The 14,628-nt window shown below is 52.1% G+C and overlaps 1 protein-coding gene across 2 annotated transcripts; it reads left to right on the forward strand.

Moving 5' to 3' along the window:
* The first annotated feature begins 10 nt into the window (after positions 1-10).
* On the forward strand, positions 11-9,539 carry DRG2 (developmentally regulated GTP binding protein 2). Of its 2 annotated transcripts, XM_087731700.1 has the most exons (13): positions 14-197; positions 1,328-1,488; positions 1,928-2,017; positions 3,195-3,255; positions 4,253-4,343; positions 4,769-4,841; positions 4,995-5,085; positions 5,281-5,378; positions 5,969-6,045; positions 6,470-6,558; positions 7,507-7,565; positions 7,994-8,047; positions 8,134-9,539. In XM_087731700.1, the coding sequence occupies exons 1-13, from the start codon at positions 134-136 to the stop codon at positions 8,218-8,220; spliced, it is 1,095 nt and encodes a 364-aa protein (XP_087587826.1). In that variant the 5' UTR covers positions 14-133; the 3' UTR covers positions 8,221-9,539. The 2 variants fall into 2 exon arrangements, with proteins under 2 accessions (XP_087587828.1, XP_087587826.1); XM_087731702.1 differs by lacking the exon at positions 7,507-7,565 and having other exon boundaries at positions 11-197.
* The last annotated feature ends 5,089 nt before the right edge of the window (positions 9,540-14,628 follow it).

Raw genomic sequence — 14,628 nt, forward strand, 5'->3', positions numbered from 1 at the left:
CGCGGCGGGTGCACAGCACCGCCCGCCGAGGGTCGGCCCGGACGCTTGAAGGGGACGGACGGACGGGCCGGCGGCGCTTCCGGCGTGAGGCGTGCGGGGCCTGGGAGCGGGCCGGGCCGGGCCGGCCCCCGCCATGGGCATCCTGGAGAAGATCTCCGAGATCGAGAAGGAGATCGCCCGCACGCAGAAGAACAAAGGTCCGGGCCGGCGGGGGGCACGGGGGCGGTAGGGGGCTGAGTTACCGGGGGGTACCGGGCGGGGCAGAGGCCTTGGGGAGGGGGAGTGAGGGGCTGGGGGGGGCAGGCGGGCTGCCGGGGGGCTGGGAGGGGGCCCGGGGGAAGAGGTGTCGGTCCGGGCCATGGGGGAGGCGGGGTGTGGGGGTACAAGGGGCTGGGGCGGGGGAGGGAGCCCCTGTGAAGCTGGAGGGGTGCGGCGGGCCGCCCCTGCTGGCAGCCGCCCTCTTTCCCCGCTGCTGATGCCCTGGCCCGCGGGGGTAGGAAGCCCCCCGGCAGCAGCCCGGCTCTCCTCAGAGCTGGTGCGAGGACCCCAAGTGCTGCTGGCGCAGGGGGGCCAGGGCTGTCTGCTGCGGGCTCCCCGAGCTGGGGTTTCAATGCCGTAACTTGGAGAGGGCTGGGGAGCAGAGCTCCCCTCGCGTTCTGTCAGAGCGGGTGCCCAGCACCTGGCTGCTTCTGGAGGCTTTAGGCTGGAGTAAATAATGGAAAGGAAAAATAGCAAATCCCATAATCTCCTGGGTCTCTTGCCCTTCCCTGTGTTACAAAGGGAGCTTCTACAGAAACAACTATCTTCTTTTTTTTTCTCTATCAGGTGTAAATCCAACTGTTTTGCTAAGAATAAGTCAATAAAGTACTTTCACGCACGTGAGCTCCAAGTTAAACGTGTCTTTAAAACTTGACAAGAGCAGGGGAAAAAAAATCTTGCGCTTTTGGAGTGCTGAATGTGACCGAGCCTAAGGAGGGGCCTTCGCCCAGGAGCGGCTGTTCCCCCTGTGGTCTCTCCCTCCTTAACTGGCTCCCTTCACTCGTTTGTTCCTGCACCCGCTCTCTCTCTGCCTTCTTCCTTTTACTTGGGAATTTTTTGGCTGCTTATTTACCTCAAGTCTGACTTTCTGTGTAGGTTACTAGAAGTTTTGCTCTCAATGCCTGGTATTTCAAAAGGTTACAGAACAGCTGGGGGGTAGCTCGTGTGTGGCAGTGGTTAAGACGTTGACTGGGATCCATAGCATTTCTTTTTAGAAAGGTTCTTATTTCTGGAAGTAAATTAATAGCAACTTTCTAGTGAACCAGTTGTTGCATTTGTGTTATTCCAGCCACTGAGTACCACCTCGGCCTGCTGAAGGCAAAGCTTGCAAAATACAGAGCTCAGTTGCTAGAACCCTCCAAATCCTCAGCTGCTAAAGGAGAAGGTTTCGATGTGATGAAATCTGGAGATGCCCGGGTGGCACTGATCGGTTTTCCTTCTGTGGGTAAGGTCAGTGAGTGTCTGTGTTAACCACGTGGCGTGTGTGTTTCCAGGTTTGTGGTTAGCAGCGGCTGTGAAGCAGATATCCATCCTCTCTTCATCTTTCACCTTCTTGCCATGATGTAACAGAAAATTAGCGTACACTGAGAGCTGAAAGTTAGACCTAGGGGAAACACTCCTTCAGCTTGTGTGCGGTGCCCTGTGGTAACAGCCTGAAACTTGGTCTTGCCCAGGCACAGCACCGCTGAGGAAATAGGTGAGAGTACAGGATTTGCCTTCGTCCAGTGCAAGCGCTGGCTATCCCATCACCGCTTTGGTCCCTGTGCCTGGAACAGCCACAACGTGACTTCTAAAAGCTGAGGAACACTTTGGTGTTGCTTGTTTTGCTGAACGTTTACTGGTGCTTTCATTTGTGTATCTCTAGTGATGCTGATCTCTTGTGTTTCAGTCCACGTTTTTGAGTTTAATGACCTCAACTGCCAGTGAAGCTGCGTCTTACGAGTTCACAACCCTGACGTGTATCCCAGGAGTCATAGAAGTAAGTAGGATTCTCCTCCCTTCAGCACAGTAGTGGTGATAAGAAACCCAGACATGTAAATTTGTCTGTTTACACCAGTTACACTTGTGCTGCCACTGAGAAGCAGTGATATCCAAAGGTCTCTGCTGACTTCTGCTTTAAACTTTAGGAGGTCTTGCATGCTTGCAGTATCAGGTCTTCTGCAACCTGCAGTGCTGATTTAGCACTTCCCTAGGCTACATAACTCTTCAGGATCGACTGCCTGAGCGGGGTTTCATGTGCTGCTGTTCAACTGACCAGAGCAATACGACAATTCTCAACTGAATTTTTTATAACCGCTATTGGCGGCATTGACCAGATGGCTGGAAACCTTGACAGATTTGTTTTTAATGAAGCTTTAAAAGAGGCAATCTGTACTGTGATCAATTTGGAAAGAAAATACAACTACTCCTGTCCTTGAGGAGTTTTATTAGTGGTGGCCTAAGCATCCATCAGTAAAGCAAATGATAAAGGGCATCAAACTGAAAAGTGTCCAAGACTAATGAGAAAATTTGGGTCAGAATTGAAAGCGGAGTTAAATAATGAAAGTAACCGTATTGGTGTTAAAACAAACACAAATACTGTAACACGTCCAAACGCAGCCTTGAGCTGCAGTCAGTCGCTAAAGCCGTTACTGAGGACTTCACTGCAGCAACAGCTTGAAAGCTAATGCCCCTGCGGGTCTGATGAATGAGAATCTTCCGTTATTTCCTGGTACTGTAAGACCTGCAACACATCTGCATAGTTCCAATCCATCTCAGTAAGAGATGATGGCACTTGCTCGTTACAGTGCTTTCTCGTTAAACCAAGAAAGTAAGGTGGTTTTTTTTTCTTTCCGTTTCACCAACTCAGGATAATGCTACTCTTGTACTGTGCTGTTTTCCTGGTGCTTTGTCAAACTGCAATCACATGATGCTTTAGGAGGTCAGGACCTAACGTACCGCAGTATGTAATGTTGAACGCAGCTTCATAGGAAACACTCTGGAGGTTCCCTCAACAAAACAGCCATAAGCTTTGTGCAAAGTTGTCCTGCTCTGTTGGGTTCATTCAGTTCCACTCTCTGCAGGCTTTGGACTCCAGCGCGTGCTTGGGGCTTTCAAGGCAGCTCAGGTGCCTTGCATGAGGCTTTCAACTTTCCATCCTTCTGTTTCCTTTTCAGTACAAAGGAGCCAATATTCAGCTGCTGGATCTGCCTGGAATCATCGAAGGAGCCGCACAAGGTTGGCTGATCTCTGTGTTCGTGTAAAGTAGGGATTTGCCCTCAATACTGTACCTGGGTGTCTCAAACGGTAGCAGGTTTCCTGGGCCAATAGTTGCCACATTGGCTTTCCAGATTTTAGAGTCCTTGATCTTATGTGAGGCACGATTCTTATCCCTGAGCCCACGTAAGTTTCTATATGTAGCAGAAAGATGCTTTTCTGGAGGTGGGAGCCAAAGCAAGCCAGTCACTTTACACCTTCTTGCGTGAGTGTTATCTTGCTCATCTGTTTTCTGGTACAGAGGAAATCTAAAGAAAGATGCTAGAGAGGCGGAGGGGGAAATTACAGCTAAACAGTAACCTCTTTTGACTGATTTCCTGAGTTCCTGCCAGTCCTCTCATGACTCCTGATTCTGGGAAGAGGTGTTGGCTTTGTCCCTGTGCTTCGTCATTGTCCTCGTTGGCTGGTCGTGTCGGAAGATGCCTCATGAGGCTTAGGAAAATCATGTCAGAAGATGCCTTAGGAAGGAAAATCTCCTAATGGTCTCTTCTTGGAGGATCATGGCCTGGTTAATAAGGTCTCTCTCCTTTTTGACCAGAAAGTGTATGTAACCTCTGCACAGGGGCCCTGGGCCCACATCACTGTTCTGGGTAAGTTGTCCCTGCTGCCTGGAGCTGCTACCATTGCACATGTCTGGGGATGTCTGTCCTACTGGCAGAGATGTCATTTCCACCCGTACAGCTGTACTCAGATAGCTTTACACACACTAGTTCATGTAACCTGCGGTGGAGGAGCAGCAGCAAAGAGTATTTGTTAGGGCTTGTGCTGGACATAAGACAGTATGGACGGACCAGATACGCTCGCTCAGGGCCCCTCTGGCAGCTGACTCCAGCCACTACAGCACTGCAGGATCTTTTTCCTTGCTTCCAAGCAGCTGTGCAGGGCAGGAGTCCCCATCTGTCACAGAACTCGTAGCTGGTTTCTCTCCCTGATGTACGGCCATCTCCTCTCTTGTCAGGGAAGGGCAGAGGTCGGCAGGTGATAGCTGTGGCCAGGACAGCAGACGTCGTTATTATGATGCTGGATGCCACGAAGGGTGAAGTACAGAGGTGAGTGCGTGCTTCTGGCCATGTGGAGCTGTGGGGTGGTGGGCCAGGTTCAGGGGTTCCCACACGCCCAGAAAACATGCTAGCTCCCTGAAGTGTTGTGTCCCGTACATGTTGGGGAACCAGTACTTAAGCTATTGAGTATGAGATGGAGGTTGTACTTCATTAGAAGCGTGCTAGCTATCTGGCTTGGGCTTCTCAGCTGAAGGATCATTCCCACAGGATGGCTGTTCAGAGACGGGGACGTCAACCTAGATTTCCACCACAGACTCTGTTGTGCATTAGCTGTTGTAGTGTTGTAGTGTTGTAGCTGTTTAGGTTGTAGTGAAAGCTTATGGCAAGGCTGTATCAATAGTCAAAAAGGAAAGGTTTGGGTGTCACCTGACTGCGCTCAGTCTCAGAGGTACTAATGTGCAGTGTCCCTGCAGGGCCTTGCTGGAGAAAGAACTGGAATCTGTAGGAATCCGGCTGAACAAAAGCAAACCAAATATCTACTTCAAGGTGAGGTTTCCTGGGCTGCTGCAAGCGCAGCTTATGTCTGGCTACCTACTCAAAGCTGAGGTCGCTGTGTGCTGCCTGTCGCGTTGGACAGACTGAAGGCGGGGTTGTGGATTTTGCAGACTGTTCTTAAGTTGCTTTATTGCCTCCCTGCAGCCGAAGAAGGGTGGAGGTATCTCCTTCAACTCAACTGTCACATTGACTCAGTGCTCTGAGAAGCTGGTGCAGCTCATCCTCCATGAATACAGTATCCTTTCCTAAAATGGGAGACCCTTAAGCCATCAGCAGCTCATGAGTCAAGCGGTACCTGCTGTGGGACAGCCTTGCTATGTCTTTGGTGCTTGCTGGGTTGTCAACAGGCTTTCACAAGCAAGTTCAGCCTGTTGGCTCACAACGGTGTCTAGACGTGTCGGGATTTGGGCCTTGACAATGTTCACCTCAGAAATCTTCAATGCTGAGGTCCTCTTCAGAGAGGATTGTTCCCCTGATGAGTTCATTGATGTGATTGTAGGCAACAGGGTCTACATGCCATGCCTCTACGTGAGTATCCGGAAACAGCCTGCCTGCAGCCGCACCGGGCATCTCCATTCTTTGCTGAAGGAAACACTGGATCTTCCTGTTCCTAAAGCAGTAACGGTTTGGGGTTTAAGAGGCGGAAAGCACAGCTCACCGGGGAGCTTTTTATAAGCTCTGCGAGTGCGGCTGTACTCTGCGTGTGTTCTCTGTGCCCTCTTGTGGCTGGCTGTCGTGGAGCAGCACGAGCTGCGTGTCCTGGTGGCATGGGGTTTGCTCCTACCGTGCAGAGCCTTCGATTCCTATGCTGCAAGCTCTGCGCTTGGGTTTTCACTACTGGTCCCTTGTGCCAGAGGTCGCTTAATGGCAGATACTGGAGAACGTGTTGCGAGTCATCCCAAAGGGAGAACTTTAAAAGGCCCAAACTTGCATTTAGGCTTCTGAATTTCAACAGTTTATTTTACTAAGAGCCTCGGCCTGCCCTCTGGCTGACAGGATCTGTGTTTCTGTTTCAGAGGCTCGAATTACCTTGTTATACCTGCATGTACATGTCTTGCTTCCTTGCAGTGTTACTGAATTGACTTCCTAAAGGGTGTGTTGCTTTTCCTTTGACTTAGGTTTATAACAAGATTGACCAGATATCTATGGAGGAAGTGGATCGCCTTGCTCGGAGACCCCACAGCGTTGTAATCAGGTAGGAGCTTGTCGCGCTGCCTGGTGTGCTGGCCTGGATGGTGTGGTGGTTCATTTCACACCCCTTTCTCCAGCTTCTCACAGGGCTGCCTGCAGCTGCTGGGGTGAGAAGCAGAGCCGCTGTGCAGCTTTTTCCAGGCTTCCTTCCCCTGGAGAGGCAGGCTGCTCGGCTTCTCCACACTGTCTGCAGGCCAGAGTAAGCCAGTCTAGCTTGTTTCCTTAGAAGTGCTGATATATCTGACTGGGGCTTTGCTGCTTCAAAGCTGCTTGCCCTTCTGAAAGCCCTATTTATTTCACCTTGTGTTTTTCCTTTACTGGCCTCATTAAAGACTTTTCCCCTTGTTCCCTAGCACTTTAATAAGACGTTTCACCTTGTTCTCCTGGATCTCTAAGTCACAACAACAGTAAACACTGGTGTTTTGCAGCTGTGGCATGAAACTGAACCTGGACTACTTGCTGGAGAAGCTCTGGGAATACCTGGCGCTTACCTGCATCTACACCAAGAAACGAGGACGTAAGTGACCATTAGCTGAACAGAAGTTTTGAAAGGCACAAAGGGCTGCTGCTCGTCAAAGGCAGACAGGCTGCCAGCGAGGCTTGGATGCCTGGCTGTCAGTGATCTCTTATGTCTTGGAAATGCTGCAATTACACTCTCCCTAACCAGCTTTCAGTTCTTGGAAAATGCTTTCTGTTCCACCTGATCCAGTCATGCATGTATCCTACCACAGCCCTCCTATCCTCTCTGCACTAGAAGAGCTGAATTTTCATAAGACTTTGCATGATGATATAAGGAAATAAAGTCTGCGAGTTCACAGCTTGCTTCCTTATTGTTCACACTCTGTGATGAGCTGTTCAGCCCATCGCTACCCAAAAGAGGTCTCCTGTTCCTTCTCTAAGAGGTTTGGTGATTCCCATGCCAGGCTCCTGAGGCTCGGGAGTGCCTTTGATCCTCCTTTTGCTTTACGATTCACTTGCAGCTTCTCCCAGTGACGAAGGCATGTCTGTAACTTGTTCACGTTTGGTTGTGAACAGCTGTGGCTCTGAACTTGGGTGGATGTGAGGAGATTAAGGAACTTTTTGTGAGCTTGTTAAGCTATGAAATCTTGGGGATTTTACAGAAAACTGCAGAGTGGTTTGGTTTTACTTGAGCAGGTGTGTTTTGACTTGGGTGGTTTTGTTTGTCCTAAGTCAAGTGTTTGGAATGGAGTTGAAGCAGGTGAATTATGAGGAAGCTGTTGACTGTGTGACGTGGGTAACTGTACTTGTGGGTACTGGAGCGTCTACAGAACTGATTTGATGCTTTCACATACCCGGATACCTGTTCAGTCTGGGAGCTGGCAAGTATAATGGGAGGAGGAATTTGGGAGCAGTAAGCTACAAGGCAATGTGAGATGGTGTCAGCATGTTAAAACACACTTGATGGAAATCCAATTTTTTCCCCCCCCCCCCTGCTTCTCCACAGAGAGACCAGACTTTACAGATGCCATTATTCTACGGAAAGGGGCCTCTGTGGAGCATGTGGTAATTTCTCTGCATCTTTTACATTTCCTTGTCTGTAGAAGGTGGGTTCCTCTTGGAGCCTGCTATGATTTGTGCTTCATAAAGCTTGGGATATGTCAGTATTTAGTTGGGCTTCTCCTTTTGTTACCTTTACTGATTCCATCTGCCTCAGGTTTCTTTCCTAGCTGCTATGAAAGGTTAAAAAAAAATTTTTATTTTAATACAGTCCAGTGAAGAAGCACATGGAAGCAGTGGAACGGGGCTTTATGTGGACTGGTGATTCCTGTGTGTCTGTTCTGTGTTCTTTCAAGTGCTGTTAACTGGCTTCCAAAGTCACTATTGTAATTTCTGACATAGACCCGAGTTGCTTCTAGTTCCTGGATATTGAGCAAGTTGTTTGCAAAATAGTGTCATTGAACTGCCTCACATGCTGTCTGTCTGTCTTGCAGTGTCATCGAATTCACAGATCATTAGCCAGCCAGTTCAAATATGCCTTGGTGTGGGTAAGTGTTTAACAGCAAATGAAATCCCTGTCCTCGGTTGTCCCTGTCTGGTCTTTTCCTAACCCTCTCCCCCTTTTGCTTTAAAGGGGACAAGCACAAAATACAGCCCTCAAAGAGTGGGCTTAACCCATATGATGGAGCATGAAGATGTCATTCAGATCGTAAAGAAGTAACTCTGTTTGCTGGTGCCTGGCCTTGTCTTTAATCGCTAGAATTGGAACTGACCACATAAAAGCAAAACAAAACAAAAAAAAGAAAAAAAAAAAAGAAAAAGGGAGATGTGTTCTACAGCCAAGAAAGCAAGAAAGCTTCCGTGAAGCTCCTTCTCTTGGAGAAAGGCAGAAAATGAGGCTACTGTACTTGCAGGTGGGGATGGGGAAGATGGGTTTCCATCTTGCAGCATTTCAGGCGAAGCAGTGTTTCTTAAAAATAAAAAAGGAGCCAGTTCTTCTAGGACACAGTTCCCACAGCCAGCAATGTCCTGCCCCTAGTAGGGTTTGCACATGGATCCATGTGTTAACCTACCAGTGGCTTGCTTAACCAGTGGGAAGTTTATGGGTTTGTGTGAACAAATCTGGCCCTGTGCTTTGAGACAGGGAAGCCAGGGCTGAGAGAACGTTGCTGATGCTTTGCTGCTTATCCATTCACTTAATTTAAGCATTGATCTGAAACAGAAACAAAGTTCTCCCTCCCCTGCTCGTGGACACGTTGTCTCTGCAGCTTTCACCGTTGGAGACTTCAGTCTCTGCATCTGAGACAACCCCCAGTGAATTTGTAACGGTCCCACCTCAATTAACATTAAAACGTTGCACTCTGTGCCTCTCCTTAGCTCTGCAGTAGGGTTTGTAGGACATCCTGGTCCAACTGGTACTGAGGGAGATGAGAAATGAAACCTTGTTAACGAGTAATTAACCTGACCAAACTGCAGCAGGGTACGATCAAAGAGCCATAGACTGCAGTGAGGATTCCATTCTAGCATATCACTCGTCGAGGAGCTGTCTTGGGAGTTTCCTCCCTTGCTCTTGTTCTGCCTGTAGTCCCCAAGAGTATTGCTGGGGATCTCCTCCTTTCTCAGTCATGCCCCTAAATTCCAGTAACAGCTCTTTGAGCTCAAAGTACCATCCCATGCCATGGGTTTTACCCCAGCCCTGTTAAACATTGTTGCTTGTCTGAATATTTGTCATCAGAAATCTGGGATTTTTCTAATCATGCTTTCTCATTGAATACTGATGCTAAACAATTCAGAGTGCCTGATAGAGAACAGCTCTTTCCTTCTGGGATCAAGAGTTGCCAATAGCTTTTATTTTCTTTCATTGAAAAAGGGTTCGGTCTGATGTGGATTCTTAACTGTGAGGACAGGTCTGATCGCAAACTTGTCTGAGCAGGGTTCCTTCCCTCTCCTTTGTGCTCCTCCCCACCCCTCACAAACCGATCGAGCAGAAATGGAAGGATTATTTTATTTGAGAAAATAAAAGTTGCTATTTCATGTGAACTGTAGGTGTCTGCCTGCAGTGGGTAGACCGTTTGGTGTGTTTTCTAACTCTCTTTTTTCACCTTCGGCCACCTGAGGAATCCTGCTTGCTGTTGCAGGAGGTTGTAGAGGGGAATGGATTGTGAAGTGACTGCAAGAGGGCTCTGAGGCTGGAGGGGGCTTGATGAGGTGTGATGGGGGATAAATAGATATTATACACAATACCCAAGCTAAGAAGGTGACTTTGAACTCTGTAAGTTCCCTTCCCTGTTCCTGGCTTTGTTCACAGCTGGAGTGCAGAGCAAATCCCGACCGCAGTGGCAGCTAGCGGGGAATGAGCTCCAAATTAGCCGCATTATGCCTGAGCTGGCTGTAGAAAGCAGGCACTTCTCTGTGTGAATCGGGTGGGATGCTGTTCCAGCACATTAACTTGCCCTTTAAATTTCCTGTGAAGGTTGCACAGGCAGAGCTGCCTGCACAAAGAGTTCTTCTGGTTTCATTTTGTCCCTGAGTTTCTGACTTTTCGCTCCAAACCCAGGAGCCTGCCAAGCCCTGGCACGCGACTGGGCAGGCAGAACTGCTGACTGGGCTTCGTCCTTAGGCCAGGTAGTGTGTGGAGTTGGGGAAACGGTTGATGCTTGCGCGAGGCTGAAATGCACAGTATTGCCTGCTAAAACATGTCCTTGGTTAGTTAGTGCCTACCTCTCAGTGTGTTCGGGTTTCAAATTGACTAGTCTAGCATGCCATCGTTAAAAACCCCTCTGTCTAATTAGCCTTACTCTTCATTTAGGAAATTGGGCATTTTATCCTGTTCAAAATGAACTGATACATGATGAAATTTGGAATGGGGATGAAGTAAAAATAGTGAAGCCAGAAGAAGCTAACTTCTTTTTTTAGTGAGAGTAGCTTTTTTGCAAGCAAGTTTATAGCTGTATTTGAAAATACATGCATTTAATTGCAGTGTTCATTCTTCCAGACGGCTTCCCTAATTGTTCTGCACTAACGTTAAAAGCTGCAGACGTTGCAGTTCAGCACAGGAGCAGGTTTGCCTGAAGATATCCCCGAATCCTGAGAAAGCAAGGTCCTAAGGGCAGGGTGGGAATCTACTGCGGCATTAGGATTGTACCGGAGCTTCCTGAGGTTTATGGAATTGGTCAGACCCCTCGTTAGCTCTGTGGGGGAGTTAGCGAAGGGAGATGTGCTCAGAGCCTCCTTGCAGAGTGTTTTTGGAGAAGGGGTTTCTTCTGTCCAGGAGGATGGGGGAGAGTTGCAGGCAGGAGCTGTTGGGTTGCCCCTCGAAGAGCAGCACACTGCATTTTCGCCGCGGTACAAGGGAAGGCTTGGCTGGACGACGCTCGGAGAAAGCCGCCGTTGGCAGCCTGGCTGGCGGTCTGCTCTTCTGCGCTGCAGCCCCCTGCCATTCCTCTGCTCTTTCAGCCGCCTCCAGTTTCGTTAGCACCGTACCCCGATCCCAGAGGGCTGCACTGATCCTGCCCTGTCCCTGGGCCTGCCTTGCTTGCGGTGTGTGGCCGTGCATCGCTGCTGAGCGGCGCTCCAGGTGTGAAGCGGGGTGGATCGGCTTCGATACAGTCCATCAGCCACCCTCCATCTAGTCCTGGAAACAGTGACGGCCCGAGGCGTGCTCTGTTTAAAATGCCTGTTCCAGGCAATCAAGCAGGTTTGATTGGCTGAACACTCCTTTTATAATTTAATTTAGTCAGGAATCGTTTGCAAGGTAATAAAAAGAGACTCTGACTCCAAATACATTCATTTAATTCAATGAGAGACAGTTACTGCGGCGGGCTCGCCTCAGCCAGCTTCCCTCACCCCGTCACGCTGACATCTTAAAGTGCTGCTCAGGGCTGTATATAAGAGTCACGATCTGCAGTGACAGCTTAATTGTTTCAAATGCTGACAAGGGTCACCCCAACCAGGCATCGCGCATTGTGTGGGGCTGGCTCGGGAGGCTGCGGAGAGGAGGATTTATGGCTGGCAAATAGTTTTGAATTCCTCTGGTTGCGCCTGCTAAATGATGAACCTGCCCCTTGGGGATTGGGGCTATTGATTGTAATTTGCAGTTAAGCCCTCGCTTTCTGAGGAATCAGCATAATAAATACCCACCGCATTACGGCAGGGACGTGTCTGCACGGAGGAGAAGGAAGCGGAGGTTCTCCCGGCTCGGGCGGTGCAGCGCCTGGCTTTGGGAGAGCCGCAGGCTCCATTGCTGTAGGAAAACGGTCCCCGGTTTGGTGTGATGCAGGAACCCAGTGCTGGAGCGGGGACGATGAAGCTTTTCTGAGGCTCTTTGCCCTGCTGATCTCGGATGCTTTGTGAAGGCAGGTGGAAATGCCCTGCCCGTCCCGAGGAGGAGAGGGCAGTCCGGTATTGTCAGGATGATGCCATGGTCTAGATTCCTTCTCTGTGCCTGGCCTGGGAGCACTGGGAGAGCTGGTTGGTGCCAGCCCTACTTTGGAGAGGAGCGTAGGGGGTGACCACCCCCATGTCCCTGTGATTTCTCCTAAATTTGCCTTGGTTTGGGGACAGGAGGGGGTCAGGGGCACTCACCAGCTGTTCACATCTGGGGTTTGTGACAGTGAGAGGTGGTGCAGATCTATGTCCCGGGAGGGAAGGGGCTGCAGGACTGTCCAGCCACGTCACCGGGGAAGGAAGGGATGGGGACCAGGGAGGAAGGGATGGGGACCAGGGAGGAAGGGATGGGGACCAGAGCTGGCTGCCCTGTGCCCCTCCAGCCGCTCACTCCCTGATGTTCCCCCACCCTGCAGAGGGAAGATCAGCTCCTGTCCCTCCGCTCATGAGTGGAGATGAGAATAATAGCAGTCATCAAATATGCATTGGATAGCAGCAGCCTGCAGCTGCCACGCAGCAAATATGGTCCTGCGGCTGCCGGGGGAGTGACGGTCCCCGGCAGAGAGCGAGGCCAAGAGCACGACGCCGGCAGAGCCAGGGGCTTCAGGCAGTACCAACCGGTCCGCTGCCATGTGGGCGAGCTAGGCTACCCCAGGTGAGTGGCTGTGAGTCCCCCAGCCGGGTGGCACGTCCCTTGGGCTCGTGGAGGCCACAATGGGAAGGACCAGGGAGGGACCTTTGTGTGCAATGTTGGTCCTTATGCAAACACTGCGGCGTGGGGCTCGGCTCCTCCGGGTCAGGGCATACGGTGTCCTCTCATCTCTGGTTGTCCCTGCCTGTTTGCTTGCTGCCTTTAGACCCCTTATATCACCTTCCGACTTGCACCTTCCCCACAGTCCCAGCATTCTTGCTGCCCTCCAGAGCAGAGCTTCCTCCCCTAAACACCCCCTCCTTCCCCAGGAGTCTCTGCCCCATGTCTCCTACCACCCCTTCCCCAAATTCCTTTTACCTCGGGCCTGTTCTACCCTGGGAAAGCTGCCTGGCCCTGCAGCTGAGCCCTGCGGGGCCCCTGGGCTCAGCTCCAGTGCCGAGGCGATGGCGTGGGGCTGTGACCTGGCTCCGAGGCCGCCAGCCAGCGTTCCTGGGTGCACGCCAGTGCTAAGCCCAGGACGCCTCACGCCCAGCTGGTCTCTGCTTCCAGCATCTGCTCCGGTCTCTCTCCTCCTGATAACGCCTCCCTCACAGGCAGCTCTCGGTGTCAGGCAGCAGCCGGCAGGCAGGGACACGGTGTGCATCCCCCGGGAGATGTTGGGTCCCCATCCTCAGTTTGGGGGGGTGGAACTGGAGGGGCTGGAAATCAGCAGCCAGTTCAGGGGTGTGATGGGTGCTTGGGATGGCAAAGAGAGACTCCCCCGGTGCCTTGGGGGCTTGGAGGACCATGCTGCTGTCACATTGCCTGTTGCTGGAAGGATCCAGCCTGTCCAGGTGCTCCCGGCATCCCTGGGAATTGTGCCTGGAGCAGCGAGAGCTGTGGCGGGGCTGTTGCACCTGCACATGGGTGTTTAAAAGTGGATGCACAGTGATACAGAACTGATGCTGGGGAAGGGGATGTGATGAAAGATGCTGCAGCAGGCAGGTGCCTGGCCAGCTGGGCTGGCTCCATGGGGCCGTGGTGCAGAGCTCCTGCGAGGCACGGCAGCGGTGGGGCCGGCATGGCATGGTGCGGTGGCATGGAGCCCCGCTCCGGCTGTAACTGGAAACAGGCTGTAAGTGGACCCGGGGCCAGCTGGTGACCGCAGACCTGCCTGGAGACGGCGGAGCTGCCACCCCGGGAGCTCTGCCCTGCCAATGCCAGTGCTCCAAAGGTAGAGTCCCGGGCAGCCACGCGTTGTCCCAAGCTGGGGTGGGCAAAGCAGAACCCCGGTGGCCAAAGCCTCCCTCCTCTTTCTGCACCCAGCCCTGGCACGGCCCCGGGCTGCAGTGGTGGGACAGGGGCTGCCCTGGGGCGAGGTGGCTTTCCCTGGCTCAGCCACGTGGCTGGAGCCGTTCAGGGGTGATGGGGTCAGAGGATGCTTTGGGCATCTTCTCCCAGAGCCCCGGTCCCCATTGCCGCCCCAGGGAACCCCTCACTGCCAGGTTTTGAACCCAGGGTCCCTCCCCTATCCTGCTGCTGGACACGGCCATGCCCAGACACCCTGGAAACAGCCGCCAAGTGTGGGTGCCCCACAGTTTGGGGTTCATGGCTGTGGGTTCCCCCTCTGGCCCTCAGTGTCTGCCACCATCCCACTGCACCTGGGCAATGAATGCCCCTTCCCCAGCTCTGTTGTGCCAAAGGCAGGTGAACACTATGCCCATGGATGGAGAACCCGGGGAGGTGTGGGGGGGTCCAGTATGGGGGCTGGGACCATGGAAGGCAGCCCCTGTGTGGGATGAAGCCTGCTGGGCTGAGGCCAGGCTGCCTGCTCTCTTCTCTCTTGCTCTCCCTTCCTCCACATCTCCTCTCGGAGAGCCCTTATCATGGGCAGGCACGGCAGGCACAGCCATGGCAACAGCATGGGGAGCCGTGCCAGCGCAGCAGGGCACGGAGAGCACCATCGGTCCGTCCTCTGCCCTGCCTAGCTTGGCTGAGGCTGGCGGGGACAGAGGTAGGGACCGGCGAGGGCAGTGGGATGGAGGTGGGGATTGTGTAGGTGGTGGGACAGAGGTGGGGACCTGCAGCAGCTTCTCACCAGCTGGGTACCTC

Source organism: Nipponia nippon, unplaced genomic scaffold (assembly GCF_047370975.1).
Source record: "Nipponia nippon isolate SJK-2023a ecotype South Korea unplaced genomic scaffold, ASM4737097v1 scaffold_5, whole genome shotgun sequence".
NCBI lineage: Eukaryota > Metazoa > Chordata > Aves > Pelecaniformes > Threskiornithidae > Nipponia > Nipponia nippon.

Excerpts from the sequence above, each read along its gene's own strand:
- DRG2 (XM_087731700.1), top strand. The coding sequence starts at position 134 with ATGGGCATCCTGGAGAAGATCTCCGAGATCGAGAAGGAGATCGCCCGC. Across the intron at positions 4,842-4,994 it reads AACCAAATATCTACTTCAAG|CCGAAGAAGGGTGGAGGTAT; the intron begins GTGAGGTTTCCT and ends GCCTCCCTGCAG. Across the intron at positions 7,566-7,993 it reads GGGCCTCTGTGGAGCATGTG|TGTCATCGAATTCACAGATC; the intron begins GTAATTTCTCTG and ends TCTGTCTTGCAG.